At 31.8% G+C, this 12987-nt stretch overlaps 1 protein-coding gene across 23 annotated transcripts in view; it reads right to left on the reverse strand.

Moving 5' to 3' along the window:
• ECH2 (enoyl-CoA hydratase 2) overlaps positions 1-3035 on the reverse strand; it is a 203669-nt gene extending 200634 nt beyond the window's left edge. For 3 of the 23 annotated variants that reach the window (XM_089816095.1, XM_089816101.1, XM_089816085.1), the window contains exons 1-2: positions 2760-3035; positions 1394-1520 (exon numbers count right to left, since the gene is read on the reverse strand). In XM_089816095.1, the coding sequence (XP_089672221.1) occupies positions 1394-1453 (60 nt within the window). In that variant the 5' untranslated portion in view covers positions 1454-1520; positions 2760-3035. Of the gene's footprint in view, positions 1-1393; positions 1521-1867; positions 1971-2354 lie in introns of all 23 variants that reach the window. The other 20 variants (XM_089816098.1, XM_089816094.1, XM_089816083.1 and 17 more) reach the window with 20 other exon arrangements.
• Between the last annotated feature and the right edge of the window lie 9952 nt (positions 3036-12987).

Raw genomic sequence — 12987 nt, forward strand, 5'->3', positions numbered from 1 at the left:
AGTTTTTTTTCTCATCAAAAGGTCAACAAGGAAGAATACACTGAAAGAAGAAATCGAGCAGCAAAGGGAAATCCAGGGTTGGCAGATGCAGGAATGGTTCTGAGAGATGAAAATATGAAGTTTGTAAAGGGTGGACACTTCTTCATAGAGAACAAGATGAATAATAAAGCAAATATTATAGCTATACTAGAAGGAATACAGATGATCAAAGGGCTTAAATACAACGTCTTAGAAGTAGAAGGCAGTTTGAAAGTGGTTATAAATGGATATATTAAAGGACAAGTTAACAATTGGAAGTTAAGTGGCACCTTAGAAGAAGTGCAGAAATTAAAATTTGATTTTCAGTTCTTATCATTTTAAGATTGTTTCAGAAAAAGCAATAAACTTGCAGGTAAGTCAGCTAATGAAGGGACAGAGTACCTCCCTTTCATAGCCAAAGTTGGTTTGATTCTCTTTAAAAAGTTAAATAGTAAATAGAAGATTTTCTTCTACAAGGTTATAACTGGCCTTTACCACCCCCATTGTCATCATCTCACTCTCTGAATTGATGATTATATACAAAGGCAAAGCTTACCATGTCGGAGTACATCGAATAATGTGCTAGAGCAAAACAGCATGAGAGGATCTGGTTAGTCTTGTGATGGTTATTTGTCTTAGCTTTGAAGATATTTTGACATATCTTGGATGGTATTAAATGTTATAGCAGTTAAATGTGTAGCAGTCCAAACGTAGAATTTGTAAAAGTTTTTTATGTAAAAGGAAATAAGCCCCAAGAGAGCCCAAATCTAAATTATCTGGAAAAAATAATATTTTCTCTCAATAGTTTGCCCTGTGGCCTTTACAACTGCATTCTTTGACTTATTTTGACTTTATTTTAACTTGTTTATCATATGTTTCATAAGACAATACTAAAATAATTAAGATGCAGATATAGAATGAAACTATTAAAAAAATATTAATGAATAAGAATGCAGAATGCATGCAAAAAATAGATAAGAAAGAAAGCTTTAGTTCAAAGTTAATGGTGTAAAGGAAAAAAATTACATTTTTTCCTTTTGCTTTAGTAGACAAAATTGCCAAATGCCAAATTTTAACAAAGATAAACATGGCAGGTTTACCCGAAAATAAAGAAATCGAACCACATCCATTTATAATTATTTATCAATAACTAATGTTAAGACTCAATCATTTCTGTTGTTTTTTCTAAGAAGGATTATTATCCTTTATTGTGAAGATGAACTAAGAATTAAAAAAAAATTAAGGTTTAGTTGAACTTGACAAAATGCGCTTTTGCCAGCCTTTAATGAGCATCCATACCAAGAAGTAGAGTTCATATTTATTACTGGCACTAAATGTACATGTTGAAAAACCAATACTGTATAGAAGAAACAACCTCTGGTAGCTTATGGGCTAGAACAAGCTCTGGCTCGATAGTAGGAATTGTGTTTGTCATAATTAGCCTATTACTGAGCAACAAAAAAAGGCTGAAGAATTTCTTTCTCACTCGCTCGTATCAAAACCTGACATAATGATAAAACAAAAACTAAAAGTGTTTAGTACCTGTACTCGAGAAATGCCAAGTACTTGTGGTTAAGTAACACAAGTATGAAAAGAAATAATGAAATAATTGGAATTATTATTGACAGGTCATTGGAAGATATCAGTACAATTTAATTGAAGGGATGATATCAGTACAAAATTGATTGAAGGGATGTTTAAATAAAAATCATTTGTTAACATCGGGCACAAATAAGCAATGCAAATACAGCAAGGTAGTTCAAAGCTTTTGCATTAATAGGTCAAACTTTTTGCTATGAAACCGCACATAAAATGCTAATCTATAAATCATCCCAAAATTATCACTTACTGCAACAACCTCCAAATCAAATTATCCTGAAGAAGTACAAGCGTGTACTATTAATAAAGTCAATTCCTCTGCCTTGCCAACTAGCCCTAGACCTGCTGAAGAACTAAAAGAAAAAATAGTAAAAAGTAACTTACTAGATACCAAAAACTTAAGATATCAAATTTCCATTTATAATCTCCGATGCATGAAAAAAACAATCCCTGTAACATTCGGTGCTTTTCAGAACTTATCGGAATTGGACAACCATATTATTCCTACTACATTTACAGACTTCGGAAAAAATTTAATTTGACATTGATGAAGAGTAGGGTAACTTTTTTTTAAAACTATTTTTGGGTAGCTAATTTAGAAAAAATGATAATGAAAACTTCGAAACGGGGCTTCTGTCAAAGGACTGTTAGAAATATTTTTAAAGCTAAATTTGCTAATTAAAGACGTCCCTAACAAATTTGAAAACTATGTTATCAGTTCGATATAGTGCGCATACCATTCTACACAAATAAAGCGTTTGGCCACTTTAGAATTTCTCTGTAACAAAAATACGAGGTTGTATCAGATCTCATTCACACTGTATATTTCCCCTGACCGTGTCTCTTAGATCCATAATATCACATGAGCGCGTAGATAAGAATCATTTGAACGTCAAAATATTTTTAAAATTACATAAAAATCGATTCAACTACTACAATACAACTTCAATCTTGCACCGCATAACCTGAAAAGGATAGGTTAACAAAATTAAAAACCACCATTCACTACACATTGGCTTGGCATAACATGAATGATGTACAGAAAATCATTTAAAAACAGCGATCATTTTGTGAATTTAGTGGTAAATTTAGAATAGAGCTGTATGTATAATTGAAACTGAACCATATGATCTTCAACTGACCTTTCCGAAAGAGTTTGACACTCCGAGAATATTCAGAAGAGTCGTATATGTTATAATTGGATTCTCTCTGCTACAATGTATACAATCTTTGGATCCGGATAAGGAAAACCAAGTTTAGCTGTACCAGAATTTTGACGTCACCCCCGGTGGCCCCAAAGATATATATGAAATGAATTTTATTTTTTAATGATGTCCACGAGACCCGCGGTCAATGAGACTTCGTATAGAGGCAACGAGACTCCATTGTGGAGTTTGGATCTAACGTCTTTATTAGCTGAGAAAAAATACAGGTATATAGTATTTATGGGAGGTATGAGGGATATATTGGTAAAATGTAGAGCAAAATTTTGCATGTTTGTTATTTTTATTTAAATTAAAATTAAAGATTTTTAGTTAGTAAAGTTTGTTTCTATTGAGCCTCCAATGAAGAATTAATTAAAGGAAAAGAAGATGATGAACAATCTTAAGGCACTAGTCCATAAAAGAATCAAGCAATTTTAGAACTAAAATCAAATACATCAAGTTCTCATGTTGTTAGGTCTAATTGAGAATTAAATATGTTAGATTCTCTCTTTGTTGGGTCATAATCATCAAGTCCTAACTTGTAGAATGAACTGCATGTCTCCTCTATGCAACTTGAAGCAAACAATAACATAAACATATGACCCTTCTTAAATTGAGCCCATCACTTTCAACTTCCCAAATGATATTGTAGACATGATTGAATATTACAAAAGTAGATCAATTATAGTTTAGTTGTTTGTGTTTCTCAATTAGATTGTGTTTGTAAGTTTTTGCGTCAATGTTTTGGATCACACTTTGTAATCCATGATCAAGATGAAGGAGCACAAAGCACAAAGAGCATGAAAGATGGTCAGATTACAAATATAACAAGATAAGAAAGGGAGAAGGGAGGGGAAAGAAGTGCAAGAAACGAGAAAATGATAAAGATCAAAGGTTGACGAAAACAGAAGAAAAGAAAAAAGAAAAGAAAATTTAAAAGCAATAAAAGGATGAGAACATTTGTCATGTCCCCATTTTAAGATAGAATTTTAATAATAAAGATAATATAATAGCATTAAATACATAGTGATAGTAAAATAATTTATTGAAATATTGAAATAAGAAATAATAATTAAATATATATAATCTAAATTATTAATAAAATATTACAATGTCCTGAATATTTGTATATTTCTCAATAAATATAAATGAAATTTAAAAATTGTGATAGTGTTCTTGTGTTAATTTATGTTTATATTTTAGTTATCAAGACATGTTATTTTACATTCGTTGAATGTCAAATTAGTATAAGAAAATATGGATACAAACCTTAAGGTAATCTTATCACTGTATTAATAAAATATTTTGGTTCGATGACAGTATCAATTCATGGTGCAAAGTCTAAATGTGGATGTTATATGATTTTTCACTAGAAATATCTCGAAGAATTATAGAATGCTCACACATTCAAACAAATTTGCAAATTTTAGACAATCTAGCCACTTCAATTCCTAACAAGGTACCCCCTATTTTCAACTAGACACGAGGTAACTAATAATAGACAACTACAATCCCTTCTTGAAACAAAAATAAACTAAACACCCTTTGGTCGTAATCAAGCATACACCATAATCCAACATATCTTAACCAAGGTGTGTTCATAGAAATTAATAACTGAGTAAACATACTCATGTTTCTTTAATCTTCAACATTCGTCAACCCATTCAATGGAAATGTTTGTAAAGTTCAAGAAGAAACGCGTATCACTCTAGATTAGTAGATTCACAAAGTTTATAAAAGTTCTTTCAAACTATAATCAATTTCATTCGGCTTGCTAACTATACAATCCTCACTTAAGTGGAGTAAGATTCCTTTCTCCATCCATTTTTATTATTTTAACAAGGGATGCGATGCGTCACAGTTCCTATGATAGGTTTCCACAAAGAAGTAAAGATATGTTAATTCTCTATGCTATGTGTGGTCAGCACTATGCTTATGGTATAATTGTTGTTTCCTGTGCATTTACCATTTCAAGGGGGTTGTATTATCTTTGTTGATATGCCGATAGCTCAAGAGGTTTAAAGATTGAAGCATAGCCTTTTTCCCTACCATCTAGAGGCGGATCTGAGTCTTCCATACCACCGGACCTGTGCCTATCACAATTTTTTCTAGTAACTTACCATGTCATACCACACGCATGGAGAATCCATTGGACAATGACATAAAGTGAGGTCCATAGCACAAAATGTGGACCTTGAAACCAGGGTAAGTGCTGTCACTTATTCTTATTCTTAGAACCTAGTGTCTCAATAATATCATATGCCTATTAATACATAGAAGAGTTGTTTTTCTTGATACTGCATTGAGTTTGTACTTTTTGATCATGTTTTAAAATGTATGGATTTATTTAGATCAGTCAGGTCTACAGTCATAGAAAGACTTGAGATAGTGGCTCTCTGATCTCAGTGACAGTTTTTAACTCATGCTTTTTTCAGATCTTTAACATTCCAGTTTGTTGAAAACAGGATCTTTTAAAGGAGCTTGAAACAGATTTGAGTAGGGCAAGAAAAGGGAAACCACCACTAAATGATGCAGAAGGGAAGCCAAAGAGAAAATTGACTCCTGAAGCTTTGGCTTTAAAACAATTGCATAATGCTCGGTTGGGTTGCACCCAGGTGCATATTATTAATTACTCTTTATTTTCCATGCTGCCAGATATTCAACAAATCTCTTATGGCCAAATTTGCATGGGCAATGGATGTGGAGCCAGACTATAGATTTTGATGTTTCCCTTGATTTTCAGTCTTGTTAAATGCCTCAAGGTGCAGTTTGTATGACATCTTTATTGAGATCAAACAAAATATACCCACGTGGTTTATTCTCTCTTTTTTAAGGATGGTGTAAAATGATTTTCTAGAGTCTCGTAGCTTTTACTTGCATGGCTTGAGCCCATGTGAACTGTTTGGACTCAACATCCCCATCCTTTCCTAAAGCTATGTAATTCTTTCCCTCCAAGAGGGGAGTACATGATCTATATATTTACTGCTTCAGATGCCACTGTTCTATTCCCAGCTCATGTGCCATTCTGTGTGTTTTCAGCATTGTTAAGAAGTGACCAAGCATGTTTTCAGCATTTTGGTAATAGGTTGTTCTTAGGTGGAAATGTTTTCTCAGGTTTGATCAAATCTATCATTTACTAATTAATTAATACATTGTGTTAACAATAATTCCGTTGCTCTATATGACTATTATTTAGGTCCAGTGAACCACTCAAACAGAACATAAAAACATAAAAACAGGTTTAGAGCTGTTGCAGTGCATCTGTGATGTAATTAGACCTAAAATTATCTATACTAAAGTAGTACACATTCTGATAACAGGAATAACATAGAAAGGGAAAATGAGAATTGAAATGATCATAACAGTTTCCATTGTTGATCCATGAGCAATATAATTCATGGAAATTTAAATTAATCTCATCTTACTTTGGGAAGGGACTCCAAAACAGAATCCTGCATTATTCCTCAAACAATACGCATAAATTTATGTATATCTTATCTAAAGAACTCACAATTTGCATTTACAATTTGCATGAGATGCATTCTCTAACGGCCTCACTAATACAAGTGACTTCAGAAAAAGACATTTTGCAAGAGCAATGTCAGGTAATCCATTGGTAAGAGACCAACAAAAGGACAATGACCATTCTCAAGCAATGAATTAACTATCATGAAGTAAATAACATATTAGAAATGACAATCCCTGACAACATTATAACCATTCTATTTATAGGCCTGAGAGGGACAATTATATTTTTATAGACACATATACACAGTCAATTACAAAAGCTGGGTATGATAGATAATATGCAAATCAAATCATGGATAAGAGTCTATTACATTATAACTTGATACAGAGATAGCACTGTACACATATTGTTGTAATATACCAAAAGCAAAATATAATATTATTGTTATATCGAAGGCTGTAAAATTTTGAAGTCAGAGGAAGTATGCATATAGGAGGCTGTCAAATTTATGTGCAATAGAATTTGACAGCAGATAAATACATCAAAATGAGGTTCTTATTTCTCTCTACTTTCATAATGCAAAATCTGTCTTGTCTTTGATCCTTGCAATAATTTCATCCTGATAAACACAAATAAACAGATTTAAATATAGGTGCATGTATTCTTATGAAATACTTACAGCTATGTACTACTGATCATGAAGATAAAATGTGATGTTAAAATACAAATTTGAATCCTAGTTGCTTATGTAATGTATATTTCACGAACCTGACATGCGAAGACAATTGAGTTATGTGCATGAGATAATATATATGCATTTTTACATTGTAGAAGATATAGATAGTGTATTTACATTGAATGCCAAAATCTGAAGCCTACAAAATTGGTACTATGATTAATGCATTGCAAATGACATATAATAGAGAAAATGTATGTGCTTTTTATAATTATAAACAAATAAGAATGAAGAGGCAGTACCTGTGTTGTTTCATGTGTAGTTTATTGGTTCATAAGAACTGCATGTGTAATGGTGTTGTATTGGTTGAGAGTGTATGTGCCACTTGCTGAAAAGTCTCGGAGCATAAATATTACTTCTGATTTGTCATCAATGTACTGCTGATAATCTATGTTTTTAAGAGCAGGAAGTAACTGTTGCACAAGATTGTTTTCAATAGAGCAATGAATTGGTTGTTGGCTATGATTTGTGATAATTGCTTTCAGGTACAATGAATATTTGTATGAGACAATTTCATTACATCGGTTGCAGTGACCTTTTTCTCCTTCTAGTGTTCCATAGCTTTCAAATTTGTAGTTGCATTTTGGGCAAAAAGCATGGAATGGACTTGAATATGGATTCTCCACAGTTAAATTTCCCTTGACCTATTCATAGTGTGCTTGTATTAGTATGCTTTAAAACATAGAAGATGAAATATTGAATTAAATTGACAAACGATTTGAAATAACTTGCCTGAATTGGAGTTTGTAATAGTCCGTGGAGTGCATTTACTGCTCTTTTGTTATATAGTTTGCAGATAAATGTTGTTGGAGTTGTTCGTAGAGTTGGTTTTTGATCATTTTTTTTAGTTATGATCCTAAAGACCAGTGATGGTATTTCATTTCTTTCAAGCTGTTTGTGTATCTGAATGTATTGGGATGTGAAACTTGAATGCATATATAGCTAAACACAAATAGCAAAGTTAGAGCTTTTTAATTTTTTAATTTGCCATAGTGCAACTATAAAATGTGATGGAAAGACGAAAAATGGATAATTATTTTCATAGATTTATCAATAAAGTTATGTGTATAAGCTTACCAGTGCCTTGCTCATGTCACTATTTCCATCCTTGATTTCGAGCACATATTGAGTACCTTTTTTGTATGCTGCTAGAACAATAGCACCAATTGTTCCAGTGGAGTAGTCAGTTGTGCTTGTGAGTAATTGCTTTATGTAACGCCCCGCCAAGGGATCCAAAAGAATTAACCTAAAGTTTCACTAAGTTTGCTAAACATTTTTTTTTTAAAAGTAAGAAAGTATAACATACACATCAAACACATAGTAGTGGAAGCAATAACATGTAATCATCGACAAACATACATTGCAAGTTACATTTCTTAAAGATCCCAAGACGTTGAGTCACGTTTAAATTTAATTAATTCTAAGTCTAACAACTATCACATACATATGAAAGAATAAACAGAAAGTCCCATGTCCATAATATACATTTGTTCTGAATGCCTCTTGGCAAATTAATTCGGAATGCTCAATCATCCACTGTAGAAGTCACAGGGTATGAAAGGCTTAAAAGAATATACATATGTAAAGATAAAGATACAACATCCTCAAATCCATGATACAAAGTACAGTAAAAATATATGAAACTATTCACCATACATGATACATCCATACATCCATAATGATAAAACATCTATCATAAAATCTAACCATCCATCATAATAATCCAAGAACATAGTGAAGGTAAATGCCAACCAAGAAAACTCCAGCCACGGTGACCATGGAACGGATCTCAATGGTAAGAGTAAAAGCACTACCACCCGACCGTGTGGAACCTAAATGGTCCACTCCCACCGCACTGAGGAGATAGTCTCAAGTCCCAAACAAGGTATCAAAACACAAAACACAAGTACTCTCTAAGTCTGGAAAATCCTAAAAGTATGCTAACTCAAGGGTTCCTAAAAAGATCGACATCTAAACCCAGAGGTACCACAAGACACGTAGGAAACCTAATATGCAAGCGAGAAAGTGTCATCGCAAAAGTCACGTAGAAGTTACCCGAGCAATCCCTTAGGAATCTCGGGTCCCTACTGATCCTTGCGGCCACTAGTATCCTCTCGTACTGACGAGGCATACTATGGAATGCAAGGTCGTAACCAAGCGTTCTCTCTACCCCATCCTAGTTTGTACTAGCACTCAAGGCATGTGAGAGAACATACAATTATCTTGTTAGGTTCATTTTCTCCCATTTAGTGTAAATGTTTTCACTTATTAAATCAACTTACAATGGGTTACTCCAGGCAGCCTCTTAGGGCCCCGATCCCCATTGCAAGCCACTTCCCGACACTACACATAGATAACCTACCCTAGGCTCATGAAATCATAAATCAAAGAATCATAATAAAACCGCCTCAGTCCTATACAAGCAACTGAAAAACATCATAAAAGATAAGCCACAAAATTACATTAGTTCTTCATGAGCAACAGATAAGCACCAAATAATAATCATATGACCACGACAGTTCTCTATCAGCAACTGAAGGCATCAATGATAAATCACAAAATCCAATGGTTCTCCAATGAGCAACCAGAAAGTATCCCAATAGTAAATTACAATACTGATCGAAGACTCCAAAATGGTCAAGTCAAAACATGACATCATCAAGAACATAACAAACACTTCAGTCCTCTCAAGCGACCGAAAAGCAATCCAAGTATAACTGATCGAGACTCAAAAATGGTTATCAATATAACTGATCGAGACTCGAAAATGGTTAAGTCAGGTATCTCAAATACATACATCTCAGCTTCACACAAGGAAACTGGAAAGCAATAACAAATAGTAAACACAATCATGTCATAGAGCACTTCATCACATTACCATGGTCGGGTTAAGAAAGATCGAGACCAAATCATCATGACATCACATTCACAACCCCGAGCCTCTGGTAACAACCTAAACTGGTCAATACTAGAACAACCCCAAAACACTCAAAGCACAAAGACAACATCAAAGTCTCAGAGATTGGATTTGAAAGTATATTATTGAGTTAAGGTAAGATTTATGTTTCAGTTTAACGTCAAATTCAAGTAGTTAAGTTTTCACAATTAGCCCTTACAATTAACCCATTTCTATATTTACATGATTGTACAATTACCCTATAAATATTCTAAGGATAATCTTTTATTTATTAAGTTATAAAAATGATCCTTAATGATTTTAAATAAAACAATTACGACTTTATTAAAAATCATCTTTATTTAAACCCACATTAATAACTTTCATTAAGTCAATAGTCTAATTATACAATTTTATCAAATAATATCCATTAATGATTTGAATAAAATAATTACAATTTTATTAAAATCAATAATTAAATACTCGATAATAATAACTTCTATTCTTAATTAAATATTAAATCATATTTAATTAATATTAATCAATATTTTATTTAAATATATATTACAATTATTATTAATATAACAAATTATAAAATATTATTGAAATTTAATAATGAAGTTAATATTAAATAATATCATAAATTTAATTTAATTAAAATTTAATAAAATTAATTATAATTTATAATATTAAATTTTTTTTCCATATAACACAACTCGAATTTCGAATGGCAATTGAACTATTTTATTAAAAAAAGTATTAGCGATTTAAAATCGCTGCCTGCCGTTTGCGCAGGGCAGGACTGCTATCGCAGTCGTCCTGCGTCAACAGGTACGACTGCGTACAGCAGTCGCCTGTTGCATGTAAGTAAGGGGGCAGGGGGGCGGTTAAGCCGCCCCTCCCCAATACTTTGTTTATTATTATTATTATTTTTTTATATATATATATTTTTTAAAAACTATTTTATTTAAATTAGAGTTTGTATATATAAAAAAAGGATTTGTTAATTAAGATTTACATATATGTATATATTTTTTTATCTCAAAAAAAATATAATCATTATAATAAATTTTATTGATATACAATCTATTATATATATATATATATATATAATAATTCCTTTTTAATATATATAAATATATTGAAAACTTATTTTCTTTGTTATATTGATATAGAAAATATAAGTCAACCATCCGAACTTCTAATTTAGAATTTCAGTCTTAGATTCAACCCTTCCCATTTAAAATTTTGTATACAGAAGTTTATAGACAAGCATCTGATAAATTCTAATATCGTAATGTTTAAACATTCCTCACAGAGAATTCAGGTTTACAAACCCCAGACATGAAGAAGACAGGAAAGGATAATTGTGTAATAAATCGATAATCAAAAACACAAGACCCTACCTGATCCTGATGCTATTATGCAATCTCCAGGAACTGTAAGAGAATTTGCTTCCCTCAATATCCTTCCTCTGGAAAACTTTCTTGGTATCAGCCTTCTGAAAATTTGCTTCCAAAAGTAGTCTCCCAAAAATTCCTGTCCAAAAACGTGTCCCAATTCGTCTCCCCCAAGAATGAACCCCCAATGTTGTGATAAGCAATTTTCTCCTCAAATCGGGGCACTAATTGTGCGTTCACCCGAGAAGACTCTTTGCACAACTGAGTTAACTCCAAATTAACCTTTATTAGCTTTTCTTTTATTTTGCATTCATCTTTCATGCACATTAAGTTGATTTATTAAATAACTTTATTTAATATTATACTTGACTTCTATTTTAAATTAATTTATTACTTTAATCTAATGTGCACTTTTAAGAAATTAAAATAACATTATTAATTTCTATTATTTAATCCTTTAATTTATTTCTCACATTTAAACTCATGCTTAGATCATGCGATCTAGAATTCTTAATAATTTTATATCTTTCAACTTTTTAAATTTATTTTAGAACTTAATTGATAACATATTTAATTAATTTAAATAACAATAATATTTAGCATTTATTTAAAAATGAACTCCAAATATATTATTATTAAATTAAATAAATATTATCCTATTCTAAATTTATCTTTGAACTTTAATTTCCAAATTTAATTCTTTTATTTAATTAATTTCTCAATTAATTAAATATTAAAGATATCATATTAATTCTCCATTAAATTAAATCATTAATTAATCTTTTTAATTAGACTTAATTAATAGAAAACACATCAAGGACTCATAAAGCAACATACGAAAACCCTACATAGAAAAACACATACTAAATCAAAACAAAAAGGGTTATAATCACGAAATTACATCATTTGATGCATTCAGAGGGTACTTAACTTAGATACTTGTCCTAATTATCAATTAGGACAATTGGCTAAAGGGTTTAGGATTTGGACTTAAGAGTTTATCTCCCCTCTCTTACCATTGAGACAATGCGATAGGGTACGCTCATCCTGGCAATTCAGGAAAGTCGATATCCGGTACCTGCAACCTGCATAAAATCCACGCATGTACAAACACAATATTCTAAGCTAAACAAACAATGGCAAGAAGTGGTGCATCGTGTAGATCCCGACTAGCAGGTGACTACGACTCCCTTCCTTAACCACATCAGAAACACCATACATAAATAAAACAAACACGCACACCATACACATGCAGTATGGGGTAAGTATCTATAAGAAGCACATGGAAAAATAAACCATCTAACTAATAATCATCGATAACAGAAAACATTGAATAATCATCATACATGCATGAAATATAGAGTACCAAGTAATCTCATCATATAATAAACTGAGTGTAAAACAACATCTGATAATCTCTAAAATAATAATACTAATCATCAAACATAAATTGGCCTAAAAGAGTTTGGCAATGATATCAGGAATGCGACTTAGGGGCAGGCACTACAGTTTATAGTTGTACCATGAATGAATCTATATTCATGCAATATAGTTGGTATTGTTTCAACCATGCTGGAATCTTTTAGAATTAGTATGTAGTCATTGTCTCCTCGATCAAAATCTGATTTTGGTTCGATGTCAAAGTCTGTTATTTTTAATGCCAT

Source organism: Cupressus sempervirens, chromosome 1, assembly GCF_028749045.1.
Source record: "Cupressus sempervirens isolate cs-2001-9-10 chromosome 1, ASM2874904v1, whole genome shotgun sequence".
NCBI lineage: Eukaryota > Viridiplantae > Streptophyta > Pinopsida > Cupressales > Cupressaceae > Cupressus > Cupressus sempervirens.